The 16,013-nt window shown below is 37.9% G+C and overlaps 1 protein-coding gene across 4 annotated transcripts in view; it reads right to left on the bottom strand.

Moving 5' to 3' along the window:
- CSRNP3 (cysteine and serine rich nuclear protein 3) overlaps positions 1-16,013 on the bottom strand; it is an 87,776-nt gene that overhangs the window by 52,933 nt on the left and 18,830 nt on the right. For 3 of the 4 annotated variants that reach the window (XM_079310632.1, XM_079310630.1, XM_079310629.1), the window contains exon 2: positions 6,479-6,650. The exons of the other annotated variant lie outside the window; for it this stretch is intronic. In XM_079310632.1, coding sequence (XP_079166758.1) covers positions 6,479-6,626 — 148 coding nt within the window. In that variant the 5' untranslated portion in view covers positions 6,627-6,650. The remainder of the gene's footprint in view (positions 1-6,478; positions 6,651-16,013) is intronic. 4 annotated transcript variants of the gene reach the window in all.

Below are 16,013 nucleotides of genomic sequence, written 5' to 3' on the forward strand. Positions count from 1 at the left end.
TATTCTCCTAACTGCACCTGCTGAAAACATCACCAGTTTATTTTGTAGGAGGGAGAGGATTGATACTCAATTTCTCTATATTCCTGTAAGGATCAGGACCTTTAATACACCTTCACACTCAGTGCACACCAGGGGACTGCCCTGAGCACCAGGACATCTCAGCAAGATTAACAGACACATGGGAGATGGGGCTGGTCTGCAGGGGAAGAAAAAAGGAAGAAGTCAATACAGCCTCCAGCAAGCAGAATACTTTACTTTTCTCCTAATGTTTCAAAGTTCTTGAAATTTTTGTCCATGGGTCAGTAATTTCCATGGATTCATTCCTCCCTGCAGTATGTAAGACAGCAGCCACTTGCATTTACTGTGTGTGGTTGCTGTCCTAAATTGGGAATTTTCTGCAGGCTTTCATCTTAAGTGGCTCTAGGTCCCCAGTAGAGCCAAAAAGTCGTAGTACAATACAAATTATGTGAAAAATCAGAATATAAAATGACCATTGAAGGCTGGTAAGACAGCAAGCACAGATAAAATACAGTTGCATCTTTCTTGTAAGCATTAGAATGGTTTTATTATGAAGCATGAAGATAAAACTATTAAGTTCATCTGCTTGTTAACTCTGCTTTGCAAGCAGAACTGCTAGTCTATTTAAAAAAAAACACAAAAAGACCAACCAAGCCAAACCCCACAAAAGGCTCTTCCCAGCTCACTGCCAGAGACTTAAGATCAGCATGTTCATACAAACAACAGCTGTAGCAACTGACAGAGAAAAAACCTTTGAGCAGGAACAAGCCCCTGGAAGGAACTTCTTTTAGAAGATCCACTACCAGTAGAGTCTGTGCCTTTATGTTGAGTTAACTCCTCTCAGTCATCCCCCATTGCTATATTAGTGCAATGTCCCCATGGCTAAATCAGAGCAAAGAACAGCAGAGCAACATTCAGTAAGGAGAAAACACTGCACAATGGTGCCTGTATTGAGGGTGCTACAGTCTGAAATTAGTTACAAAGGTCACTGTAATAGACCAATCACAGAATGGTTTGGTTTGGAAGGGGCCTTAAAGACCATCTAGTTCCAACCTCCCATCCCTGCAAAGGGATGCCACCCATGAGGATGAGGTTGTTCAGAGTCCCATCCAACCTGGTCAATAAGATAACACTGTCAAAGCACTGAATCTATCTTGGCTTTAAATTTCAACACATCTTTAAGACTGGTAGGAAACATTGTAAATTAGTGTAAAATGAAGAATATGTACTAATCATGGCACTAGATGAGGAGAGAGGATACCACAATCTTTCTGAAGCTTCATTTGTTTTGTAAGAGCACATAAAGCAATTCAAAGAAAGCTGCTGAAGGCCACTAGAACTCTCACTAGGAAAAAAAGTGAGCATTAGGATACAACAGTCAGGAAAAAGCATGACACATTTTTCAGTCAAAAATGAATCTATTGATAGTTATACACGGGTAACAGAAAAATCCATTTTCCCCTTCTTTGTGATTTGATTCACCAATTATTTCCCTATGTAGCTAATGTAATGGTATCAGGCCACCCACAGCTTTCACTGGTATCCAAATGTTGTCATAATGCTTCTTTGTACCTGAAAAAAGGGACAGCTAATTTTAATACTCAAGACATCTTAAGGCTTTTTTACCCTTAGAAACACATTTAAAAATTCTGATCTTTTTGGGACAAAGACCATGGAGCAAGTCTTCACAAAAACAAAAGTCACCTACTTCCCAATCTTATCATTTCTCCAGAGAAGGATGTTGGCTGAAACTAATTCAAATCCAAGCTAGAAGTTAGCTGAAAAGAAAAACTTCTGAAAGAATTTGAAAATCTGTAAGCTTAGGCATGTTCATCCCTCTTTGTCAAAAAAGCCATGGTCATAATGATCTTGCATTTCTAAAATTACATGCATAACTGATGAGAGAAAAAAAGAAACTTCATATTCTTTGACTTTATACATGAGACTATAAAGTTATTAAAATTATTTTGCATATTGTAATAGCATCTAGAGACAGCAACTGCTACAAAAAGTCTAAAACCAGTGGCTAAGATACGATCTAATTTTAATTCTGTAGAGCAAGTCAAGGACAATATCAAACCATCGGGCTTAATTTTTATCCAATCTCATAGACAACATTTGATCAGCAAATAGAATCCCATATTGTGTTAGCATCATTCTGAAATTAGAATTGCCAGAAAAAGATGGTTCCAGACCCGCTGACAGTGCACACTCCTGAATTCAGACCAGGTCTTATATGCATGTTCTGAGTGCAAGGTGCTTTTCTCTAATAAATTCAGCAGATACAGATCTGCTGTAGAATCAAAATTTGCCAGTAATTTTCTAATTTGTTTTTGAAATATGTTCCATATACATCAATGTAGTGAAAGAGGATGGATGAGTCACTTTCAATGACTAAGAATTTGCAAACTCCTGGAGCATTAAATTCCTTTGATCTTGATAAGCTGGCTCGTTCTCATTCTGTTCATTAGCTCCCCCTTTTCCCAGTTTTGAGCCATCCAATCTGTAGCCCTTTCTGCAAGCTGACATATTTACAAAGTAAAATCTGTTACCACTGCTTTCCTGCTCTTACTGAAAAACACACTGTTGCTTGTCAAGCTTCTCATCTTGGGGAGTCTCCTTCTCTCTTTTTCCTTCATACATGACATAGTCCACAAGCTTCTTCCCACCTTCTTCCCACCTGATGAGCTCTTTATTAGCTCCTCTCTGTATTACCCCAGAAACCACAAACTGTTCACCTGTGCATTCTGTTCATCTCTTTTTTTTTTTACCTGCTCCCAAAGGTAATTTCATCATTACTTCCCAAGTACCATTTTGCTGATGACTTGCAAAAATTGCCCAAGAATCTCAGAAAACAATCCAGTTGTGTTGCTTTGAACCATATCTTGATAAGTTCCTTCCTTTAAGGGTTAACCTGGGAATGTCAATACCTACATGATTTGAAAAATAAGAATGTCTTAAATTGTAAGCATAAATTATCATTAATTTTCCAGAAAATTATTTGGCAACTGTAATAGAGCTATTTTCTCATCTGTTCTATCTGAAAAATTAGTGTATGCAGAGTCTGCCACAAACAAGTATCCACATTTAGACAGCAATTCAATTTCAATACTGATTAGTGAAAAGCATCTTGATATTTTCACTCTACTCCTTTGATGGAAAAATACTTTACAGCTCAAAAAAAATCCTTTAGTGCTTGATTCTTTACCAATCAAAAAACCACAGTTGTCATAGAAACTGTAAAAACTGAAGTCAGTCATGACATAACAACAGAGCAATGGAAAATGTCTGCAGGCTCAGGTTTTTATGCTGGAGGTATTTCTATGAATCTAACCAAGAATACTACAAGAATCTAACAAAGAATACTATAACAACAGGGATTATTATTGTTTTTAATAATCTGTTCAGAGTCTGGAAAGCAATAGTATTTATCACTCCTGCTCTACACACTGGCTGCATTAACAGCAAACAGACTCCTCTCAAAACGTTCAGTGCAAGCTTATGCTGTAATGGGACTGAATTTCTCTGATTACACAGATAGCCTGGAAGGGCCTTTGCTCAGTGCTCTCAGCATTCCTAAGATCCTGCTTTTGGCATTTTTAAATTGACACAAACCACTTTAAAAATCTCTATTGCCATTAGTCTCTGTCTCTTACAAATGCTATTCAGAAAAAGATTTCTATCTGCAGGCCCCTGCCCCACACAGGATGTTCAGCTCCATTCCAAACATCTTGGGCTTTCTCCCCATGACATGAAACTGCAAAATATAATATATACTCCTGACTAAGACAGGCTACAAAAGTCTTCCCTTCTCTATCTCCCAGAGCTAAATCATAAACCAACTTCAATTCCAGAGTTCTTCCTGCCTTTTACTGGAGCCACTTGCCACTTCATAACTACTAAATGACAGGGCTGCCTTACTGCAAACACTTGCCCTTTAAGCAGAGATCACCCTGCTGAAAAGAAAATAGTCATAACACACAGGAGTATTACTGCAGGTGAGCAAATTGATTAGCATAAGTACAAGTAACACTAAAAGCAGCAGTGTGGATATGGAAGTACTCAGATCTTAATATAACCATCTCAGAAGCCTTGAATTAAATTTTATGGAGAAATTTAAGGGACTTCTTGTTTTAGCTGGTTTCCTCTGACATATTGTCCCTCTGTACCTTTAAATCATTCTTTCAAAATAACTAGGCACACATATTTTGAATAGAGAGCAAACAGGTACTTGGATTCCCTATGCTTTCCTAGAATTGCCTTAAATAAACTGTTTTATGATGATAGCATTTAGGACCTTCCAGATCTGCTAAACAACTTCAGATGTTCACACCACACCCCCACTCCCCCCCCGCTTAAGGATTACATTTAATGGTAGGGTGAGCATATTTGGTGTGTAATATGTTTCAGCAGCCCACTGAAGTTCAACTGACATGCACAGAGAAACTTCCCAGCTGCATCTAAGATAAAGTTTGAGACAGCAAAATTTGCCTGTTAACTTCCCTAACCATGAGTTTAGGAATTACAACCAAAGTGAAATCCTGATTCCAGTAAAATAACCAGCAAAAAACCCACGAGAGAAATAATAAACTTTTTTTACAAGGAACAAAGGAAGAAAACCACAAATCAAATCTCCTTAAAAAGAACAGCATGATATATTTGTTTACTGCATGTGCGGAATTCTTACTAGAAGAGTACCCAATTCACACAACTTAATAAACCTCAGTGGAAGAGAGATAAACATATTTTTTCTGTTACCATAGTTGGGAACCTAGTCAAAAATATGTATAAAACCCTGTAGCTTCTCACTCTTCATTTCTATGGCATTCTGTCAGAAATTTTACATTTAAAATATCATTCAAGGCTTCTGTATGTCATTGCACAATTACTGCACATGTCCATGCTTATGTACACAAGAACATGTACATATATGTCACTGGAAAAAGAACATACACATATATAGTTATGCTTTTCTCCCACTATAAATACATATCTACATATTTGTATACATGCATGCAGTTCTTAAAAAGGTACATTCATTTCCATAGATACCACCAAGGAAAAGAAAATCAAGATAAGGCTGCTATAATAATTTAATTGATTTGAATATGCACAACATTTATTTTTGCATATGACAGGCTACCACAGGAAAATAAATATAATTGTATAATATTGAGTATTAATTATTAAGAACAGCCTTAATCTACATGTGGCTGGACTGACATGGTTTACTGGATCTCAAGACATAATAGAGGATTTTTTAGATTGCTGTTGTGTGCCTCAGCAGTCCCTTAGATAAGAAATCAATCTGCACATGTACTGATAAATAAGAGTGGGAAGAATCTGTATGAATATTTGAGCTTTTTTCTGAACAACAGAATGGCTTTGGGCATATAGTATGAGACCAGACTTCATAGTGTATGTGCACAGAATAAACATGTTACTTCATAACGTGGAGTAAGAATTTTACACTGAACTCAGATGAGGCAAGAGTAAACCTCTTACATACTCTAAAAGCCTGCTGGTTTGTGTCTAGCATATACTAGTGAGAATAGTCATCTGCAACAGAAAGGTGTTTTCTTGTTTTGCTCCATAATGAAGTATTATGCAACCCAATCCTGCAACTTTCTCACAGAAGAAATCTTCATCTGCAAATATTCTTACTGGTTTCCATTTTACATCTAGAGATTTTTGATTGTTAAAAAATGTGGCATTTGGGTTTTACAGAAGCTGATGACTAATAGAAAATAAAGAGGACAAGAATCTAATCTTGTTGTAAAGAGGTGTGTTCTAATAGAACATGAAAAATTCCAGACCCTCTGAAAAATCTTAAGTAAGTAGCAATCTTTTACAGTGCTCACTCCAATAAAGCCATTCTTCCTAAATAAAACTGTACTGTAACTATACTATAAATACCCTCTCAGGCAAGATTACAAATTTGTTCCTCTGTTTACTCCTGTAATGAGTGAAAGAAAATGACTGAAAACTGTATAGTTGCACTGGTTTAGGTGGCAGGATGACTGATCAGATCCTGTCACAGACTGTGCACTACTCTCAACTCTGAACACACAAGGCCAAGCAGAGGCACTGGCCTCCAGATTAGTTACTGTCAATATTTCCCTTCCCCTAAATCGTCACCCAAAATGGAAGACATTCTCCTATATACTTAAAAAATGTCATACTATCTAGATGTGAATGATAGGGCACAAATGCAGAATTTCCTCTGAAATTCGGACAAAAATGCACACAGAAACAATTACCAGAGAAAATACTTATTTTTTCAAAAGTACTTCCTCACAGTGAAATTGCAATTGTAATAAATTGTAATTGCATTTCAATGCAATAAAACAGAAAATATACATCAAAAAAAAGCAGATAGCTTTCACTGTACTTTTAACAAGTAAAATTAACCTTTCTTGTATAAGCACTATCATGCCTTACACATCCCTTTAGTACTTACGAGTAAAATGATTAGAAGCAGATGGATGGACATTACTTCCACTGTCAGCACTTTCACTGCTAGAAACATCATCATCTGATTCCCACACACATGAACAGGGTGAGGTTCCACCAACTTCTTCAAACTTCCTCTTTAAAATTCCACTCATTGCTGCAATGCTGTCACCATGCACCTGTAACAGGAACAGAGGCAATGAGGCACCAAAACACCCACCTACTGTGCAGGTCTCCCAGTTCATTTATAATGAAGCAGTTCTAGTAGTATCAATCAGATACTACTACCTGTAGCTAAATGGCTTTTTAACCAAGAGTTTCAAACAACTTTTCCACAAAGGAATCAGAAAGTCCCACAACCTATCATCAGTATACTTATCATCTCACTAAGACAGGAGGTAAATGCTACCTGCATTCTACCAATGAAGACAATTCTATAGCCAATCTCATACATAAATATATATATATATTCAGTTATGCAGCAAATTTAGGTCAAGCATAATACGCCAATGTAATTAATCAAAAATGGACCTTTATATAACACTTAAAAACTTATTTGGCACCAAGAAACATTACATGACAAAAACTGTTCGTAATAAATATAGTTCAGAAAAAAAAAAACCATTCTCTATTTTGATTTACTTTAAAGGTATGATTTATGTGATTCTCAGTACTAACAAATGTCTGCAATTGACATCAGATTTGAGAGTTGTATGAGACACTTTGGATCTTTCCAGGGCAGGCCCTGTGTAAATAGTTCTCGCTCATTTTGTCATTTTGATTTACTTAGAAGTTTCTTGCCTAGAATTTTTGAAATTCAGATATGAGTACTGGCACATAAGTAGACTATTTCCATTCACACAAGCATGAAAGGACCAGGTCTATCCTTATGAACCTGACTTCCTAATCACATTGCCCAACACAGCCAGAGTCATGTTGAACATTTCTTATTGTTTCCCTTTCATGTATAACAGCTGATCTTTGTATCTGCATTTATGGAATATCAAGCAGAAAAAGATCAAAATATTTTTAAAGCAATTTTTAGATAATTTTAACACATCTGTTAGGTTGAAACAATTTTTCTCCATCTTTAATTAAAAAATAGTTTACTATCACCCACATTACTGATTAATTCCTACTGCAGACTGAAAATTAATTCCAAAATCTTAAGTTACAGATAATATCTCCTCTCTGACTATGCTAATCAGTGAAATGCTGCCATAAATAGCTGGGGGAAAAAGGCTTCTGTGTGATGCTTTTAACTTTTAGTATCAAAAATTCTCATCTGATGCCTCTTGCCTTCAGCTTGTTAAGCTGCCAATTCAATTCATTTTATAACACAGTTATTTCTTCCAGTAATCTTCACTCTACCTTTATGGATGTGTCTAATTTAGAGGAAAGATTCCAGTATAGATGTGGAATCCTGACATAATGCTAAGAACAGATGCTGCATAAGATGATCTTCAGCACGAAACTTATTTAATTTTTAGTGTACTCTGCATGCAAACAACAAATATATTAGGGTTTCATACAGTCAGTCACACAGACTACTTTAAATACATATGTTCACCATTATGTTCTCAGCTTTACTATTTATGAAAAAAAATATTTTCCTGAAAGGGATTTCTTCAGGCTACATTTATGACTCAAACAGAACTTGCTTAGATCTCAACCTCTGCCCTTTTGTTCACAAATGCATTACTATAAACTGCAAAGAAAGCACTGTATTTTTATTCTGAGGACATGGAAATGAGAATTTAACATCACTTTGTAATAACCTTTGCAAAAACATAAGAATGCATTTTTATGAACCAACCTCTAATAAAAAACACGTGTACAAAAAAGAAAAAGAGATAAAAGAACTGAATACTTACACACACTGAAACCCCACAATTATAAACAGTCACCCCCCAAGCACAGGTTCAGAAACAACTCCTCTGAATTGTCCCCCATATCCTCACTATGCCTCTTGCCAACCACCTTTTCCATTGTCTCCTGCAGTGCTTACAGCACTGAAATTGTGAAATCACCATTATTTCCATGGCAACAGCCTGCAATATCAAATCCACAGGATTATAGCTTGACTGTAGAAGAGGGTAAAGAAGCAGCTGGAGTGTGAGAAAGAAAATGCTTACACTTAAACATCTCAGTGAAGAGAGTGAGAAATGAGCTGACAAAGACTTTATTGTACGACTGAGACCTAAGTCAAATTCATGTGTGCACCCATTGAGACTGTGGCTACAGGAGTCATGAAGTTCCAGGTCCAAAGAACATAAGTCATAACTTCACTGCGAGGCAAACCTAATATCTGTGATCATCATGAGTGCACAACCAGTCAGAGAGCAAGAACTCATTTCATACCCTGAGATGACTTCCAGACAAAAGCCCTTTTGTCAGACACTGTCTCCCACCAGTAAAAGCACACAGTGACTGGATGACTAAACAGTGTCTTGCACATCAGTAAAGTTTCTGCATATAGTGAGAGTGTCAACAGCCAGAACTGCTCCCAGCAAGTAGCAGAAAAAAATATTTTTACACTAAAGGGTTTTAAATTTGCCTGTTTTTAGTATAGCTTACATTTGTAACAAGTGCCACAACACGGCAGCAGCAAAGACATTTCATTAAGAAAACTTGTATAAAGAACCATAGCAAATGGGTCTCAGGATCCTTGGAAATGACATAGGTTAGCTCTGCATCACTAGCTGATCAAGAAAAGGTACAGGAGGTACAGGGTTAATGTACAACCTGAGTTCACCACAACACAAAGAAGGCATAGCTAACCATTACATTTCTTTTGTGTGACTGTTGTCTGATTTTTGTTCTGAATCTCTTCCAGGAAGATTGTTCAGAAGGTTGTTTGACAAAGTAGTTGTGATCAAATATAGGTGTTGCCACTTTGCTGAGATCTGTTTATTCTAATCTCTCTGTAATCAAGTCTCCTGGGGAATATGTTACATGGGGGAAAGGAGACACTTCCATTACTCAAGAGCTTGGCTATCACAGAGAGAGATTAAAGAGTATCTAAAGCTGTTTGTACACACTATGTACCAGCAGGAGATCCCTTTAGAATAACATCTGTATAAACAGATGCTGTTCCATAAGCCAATATTCCTCAGAAAGAAGCACATCTGCACAGTAGTGCACAAGGCATGTTCTAGCTGATAGCCTTATGTACACAGGCATCCTGCAGTACCTCAGCAACATCCACATCTCCAGGAACTAGGACATAATCAGCAAGTGACACACAACCCAATGCTGTTTGTGAAAGCATTATTCTGCTCTTTGCTCACTGTGTGATATATCCCAGTGGAAGGCACAGATATGCCAGAGACCAACAGGAATTAGCAACAGTCAAACTTTTAACAACAGTGAGGCCACAAAGTTAGTGATATCACTAAGAGTTCCCTAATTGCACAGTCAGGGAACCAGGACAGAGAACCCAACTGAATTGTTCTTTGTCCTGCACTGTAACTACAACTGAATAGGTAAATTCAGATTTTGGGAATCAACTGAAGCAACTGCAGACACAAAGAAATCCAAATCCAACCTTATTTGAACAGAAGACCCTAGAGGTAGGTCTAATAATACAAGGCACCAAAGACTTACACAAGTCAAATTTTCAATACATTAATGGAAAGCAAAACTACAAATAAATCCCATAACTGATTGGAGGAATCATAAAGGCAATGTAACAATGCAGAAATATAATTTTGCTAACAAGTCACTCAGGGTATGTGACACTACCATTATATAGGATGGGAATACTCATAAATACACGTAAGTACTTCAGCAATACATATATTCTTAAAAGAAGTGAGGAAATAGATATAGGTATAGAATGCAGTACACAGAAGCCCATGTCTGACTATAGGAACCAAACAACAGCACATCACTAAGAAAAACAAATGGATGGTCAATCAATATTCTTGGACTTCCACTAAGGCACCAGTGAGGTTCAGTCTTCAGCAGCTGAAAAATAACGGCCAGCTAAAGAGATCTGCTTTATCATACGTACCCATTTGGTTAAAAAGGGTGAAAGTTGGCTTGAAAGGTTCAATTAGACCTTTGCAGACAATTACTAAACAATAGTCTAGTAGCTACAATTGATTTGGAGCAGCATCCTTCCAATTCACACAACTGAGTAACAAGCAGACACTGGAATCTTTCCTGTTCATATACAGATCCTTCACAACAAAAAAAATCCTTGCACAGCGATGTGATGCATCATCCTCTGCCATCCTTCTCACCATGCTTGTGTGGCATTAGTCCATAGCAAGGCAAAACAAAGTTGAAACAGAAGGAACAGTACTAAAGCAAGGGAAATAAGCTAACACACTGCTATAAGCTCTAGGTCAGACACCAATTGCCTAACACAGTTAAGGACTCTTCAAGAAAGTGGACAAAGCAGAAGCATATGATGGCTATGGGCTGTGAGAAGGATGTATCTCTTTCTCAAACACCTGCCATCCATTTTTTCCTCCTTCACTTCCTAGTTTTCCTCCACCCTGATGAAACTACTCCTACAATGAAATCATTTAGCCAGCTCTCTAGCTGAAGTATGTGGGAGCACCGACACTGTCAGAGGTATGCTGACTGGCAAAGCAAGTCCTCAAAGCTCCATGGAAACAGGCTTTGCCTTCCTACAGCGCCAGATAACTGGCAGGCACCCGATACCTAAAAATTTCAGAGGCAATATATAATTACTAGAAGATAAAAATCCCATGTAAATGTGGGAGATATATTTCACACTGTCACAGTACTATCTGGAACCTACAAGGTAAAATAATATAAAATCCTGGCTGGTTTGACTTTCTCTGGTACTTAAAAAGACTAGAAATTTTAGAGAATCTTGGTAACAATCTCATTGCAGCAGACCTTTAGATATCTTATTTAGACAGCAGGTATCTCCAAATCCCAGTTAAAGGCCTAAAAAGAGTGATGTTAGAATTACTGAATGGACGGATGACAGTGCATTCATTACCTGTGCTCCCAGGAGAAAATTTTTAATTTTATACTGTGGTAACATATACTGCCAAACTTGTTCTACAAAACCTAAGCTGCCATATCCTCAGTGTCCCACTGACACCCATGGACAGTTTATACACTGGGCATGACATTCTACACTGCAGAATACCCCTCTGGCCAGTCTGGGTCAGCTGCCCTGGCTGTGTCCCCCAGGCTCCTTGTGCAGCTCCTCACTGGCAGAGGGTAAGACACTGAAAAGTCCCTGACTTAAAGCAAGCACCACTTAGCAACAACCAAATCATCAGTGTGTTGTCAGTATCATTTTCAAAGTGAATCTGAAAAACACAGCACTGACCCAGCTACTAAGAAGAAAATTAACTCTGTCCCAGGCAAAACCACGACAAGACACAAAGACAAATCCAACAATTTTTTCATCCTAGGGAAAATTTTCAAATAAATGTTTTGCAAAATTCAGCACTATAGTACACAGCTCATACAACATCATCTGGTACACTGAACAAATATGGAGAATACCTGAGAAGAAATAAACATCAAGAATGCACCATATGCAGTAAACATTAAAAAAAATATGAAATAATAAAACAGAACTCTATTCATATTGCATATCCTCACAACTTAGAGAAAAGCTTCACTATAGAAACCAGCTATTGATTAAAGCTATGGAAAAACCAAGAGGAAAAAGTGCTCAAGAACACACTGGCATTTGGAGTGGAGGGGGCTGGGGGACAGGGTATAAGAAATCCAGCTACTCATTTATTTTGTTTATTTATGAAACCATATTTTGTACTAATTTCCTCTTCAGACTTGATCACATTTCATTATAAAATATACCTGAGCAAAAATTCTTATCTGAAAATAAAACCAAAAATAAATACCAAAGGTGGGAATGAAATAATAACTGACCTGTGTGTCAGACTGCATTTTCCTTGTCTCAAATGTATCAACAAAGTACAGAAAAATTTAAAGTTTGTACCAGCAATACAGATACACTTTTGAACATAAAACAATTCCATGCAAATGACTGCAAACTGAACTGGAGGATGCAGAAAACAGATGTTACCCATAAAACATTACTGCAAAGTACTCATCACAAACAACTCCCACCCACTGGCCAGTCAGCATGTACTATAACATTCTAGGGAGATTTGGCAAATAATTCCAGCCAAATCACGAATATTGATGCTCACAAGCCAAGATGTTTAGGTTATTTGTCGTGATTAATACTCGTTTTGAATTTAAGTCCTTTTCTTAACCTGCGAACAAAGCTTTGCTTTTTGAAAGACATTTTTCTTACCTGCTAAATAAATGTCAGCAGCAGAGATGACTGTGAACTAAGGTGGCTGCTTGGCTCCATATAATACACTAAATTATTCCACTCTTTGTGTAACTGACAGTTTTAAATTTGGGAGGGGAGGGGTAGTCAAAGCCAAAAGCACCTACAGTGACATCATCACACACAAAGAATATTACTTGCTTGTGAAAATGACTATTCACGTAAGGAACTGCATTAATGCAGAGAAAAAAAACCCATCTGCATGAAAGCTTGCAAACAGTGAACAACAGAGGTACATGAACATGAATCAAACAGCTGTTCAGAATTCAAATTAATGTTTGCAATACATGTTTTGCTGTATTTGGCAGCTCTAATCATAAGCAGTTGCCAGAGGTAGGCTCTGGTAGTAATCTGTAAAATTTACAAACACATAGCAACCTAATTCCACTTAGGAGACTACACTGTATAGGTACAGGGAGTATCATTAGTATAATCTTACTCATATATTTTTGCTTATAGCAGTGGCCAACTTACACAAACATAATATAAGTAAAGTCTTTTCTCTCCTCGTTTGCTTCAGTCTAGCTAAATCCACAGCACCAAGTAAATCCTGCAGGATAAGACTGCACAATTCCACCTGGGGAATCTGTTCTGGCATTGCAAGCCAAATCCTGCCAAGTCTGCTCTTTGCAGGGTTTCTATACCACCACTTTACAGTACTCCCGATTTCACACTTGAGTACTAATCCACTAATCTTCTAGACTGCCTACACATTGTTGTATACTCTAAGACATGCCACCTAGCTCCACTGGCAATGAATTTAAAATGCAGAAATGACGCTGGCATATGCTCACCCCGCACATCCACAAGCGGTACAGACGCTGATAGATCTGCCTCCTTTAGTCTTCCAAAAGCATCTCACATGGTCCTACTTGAACCAAGCATGCAAATATCCCCCTCTCCACCACCCAACACAAGACTTCTGCACACAACAGCAGTGAAATGGCCTTCTAATTCTTAGCTACATGAATTGATGTCAACAGTTGAATTAAATGCTTGTATAATTCAGCCAACAGAAGAAAATTCTATGCTAGTTTTCTTAAATTTTCTCTCCGTATGCTCCCCAGAGAACAAAGTAAAATGAGTAAGAGGCAGTATTAATTCATCCAGGAAGTCAGGACCTTAGCATTCAGGTCTCTAGCAATGAAGGTGCAACCTGGGAGAAAGGGATTCAGAGGAATTCAGCAAGAGAGACTTCCTGCCAAGATGAGATTTGTCCACAAAAGCTATTTGAGCTTGTGTTTCATCCATAACAATTTTCTAAGCTTGCTACGGCAAGTCCTAGAGGAAAAGAGGAGATTAAGGAGAAGGATATCCTGAAGCTGGGTCACAAACTCAGGTTCATAATTCCTAACCTCCATAAAAGTTATATAGGACTTAGCTGCACCTGTCCAAGTCCCTTCCATAGTCTTCAGGTAACACTGCTGAAGACCTGGTATTGAGCACTACTCTTCTAGGCTTTGAGTCTTCATGATGAAATTTCATCAAATAAAATCCTTTCACCCAAAATCTCTGCAGAAGATTTTCTTTTACCCTTTCTAAAGAAAAAAAGAAATCACTACCTATATCCCAGAAGAAATTTTGAAGTTTGTATGGATGCTCTCAGAAAAGGATTTCTACCATTAGCATTGACTGTACTGCCAGACTGCTTGCAGCAAAGGTCTGGCCAGAAGAAGTCACAATTCTTTCTAAAATTGAAATGTGAAAACAGAAAAACACTGCTACAACATTAGTCAGTCCTACTGACTTCTACAGATATGCAGAGTTTTAGAGCAGAGTGAGCATACAGGTGATGGAGAGAAGCAACCTGTCTGTTATCTGGAAGACAGTATATTACCAACACATCTTTATTGCACCTCTTTGCAGAAGGACATACAACATTTGGCTTGCTTAGCACCTTCCCAGCAAATGGAACAAGGTTCTGACACTGGCAGGAGTATATTTGGCACAGCAACTTTGCATCATGCCCCTTCCAGCTGCAAGAACAGCAGTAGGCTCCAGCCCCATAATGAAGATTGGAATGCTATCAACTTCCTGAGTGCTGAATATAAATGGCCTTTAATATAGATTTTGTCCAGATTAGCCCATGTAGTGATACTAATTGGCTCACTGCAACACCTTTTCATACTATTTCAGTGCTGATTTTCCACACTCTTCTTTCATTAACATCAATCTTCCATCCTGCCTGCAGAGGAACTGCACAACATGGCAGGGAATCTTGCATATCTCCTGCCAAATTACAGCATGGCCATGACTGGTACCTGCCAAAGGGGCCTTCCCACCTCTCCAGCCCCAGTACACATCACTCAGCTCTCTGCTACATGCTGCATTAGCCCACAGCCTGGCTGCCCCTTCACCCCTGCCATCAAAGCCACTAGAGACAGGGCGTGAATTCAACAGCTCTCTTCTGCTCCGTGTTATCTGCATCTTGACAGCCATTCTCTACTCTGAAATACATAGTGTTTAATAGATTTTCAAAAATCAAAACAAACAAACTCACAAAAACACTCAACGTGTCCAAATTCAGAAGATCTGAACTCCAAGAGCAGCATGAACTCATTACAAAAACCATACTGGAGCATATTTGCAGAACTCACTCTGAACTAGGTTTTCTTCCTTTTTCCTTTTTTCTCTTCTAAAAATACAGGAATTGACTCTTCCAGTTTAACTCTTTAAGTACTGAGGGATGTCTGCACATGTCCAAGCAATGACAGGGAAGTGTAGATGCAAACTTTAGGTAAAAATGACAAAATATTTAATACTTTGTTTTGGCCATAAAAAAAAGGACTAACTTTAGGAGATCACTGTTTACAAACAAGACAAGTAGGTATTTTGGAGATTTTCTGCAGAGTGGCAAATGTGGTAAGATTGTCTGCACCTTGTGGTGTGATATTAACTGTACAGCACAGAATTCTCTTCACACATGAACAAGCAATGCTGAAAATTGCTGGAAAAATCTAGCCCGGCAGAATCCTCAGTTCATCTGTTTGCAACTTGCTATAAAAAAAGCCAAGTGAAATCAGAAAAAAAAAAAAAAGGTGCAGTACTTCCTCCATGCTATCATCACTATATTTCACAACCTAGACATCACAGGCAATATGCAACAAACATTACTATTTTTAACCAGATGAGAACTTCTGGTTCTATACCCAAAACCCAAAGGATGCATGACAAATTGGCACAACTTGGTTATCACTACAAAAAGCAAAGATGTACTTCCAGA

The sequence above is a fragment of the Erithacus rubecula genome, assembly GCF_903797595.1.
Source record: "Erithacus rubecula genome assembly, chromosome: 8".
NCBI lineage: Eukaryota > Metazoa > Chordata > Aves > Passeriformes > Muscicapidae > Erithacus > Erithacus rubecula.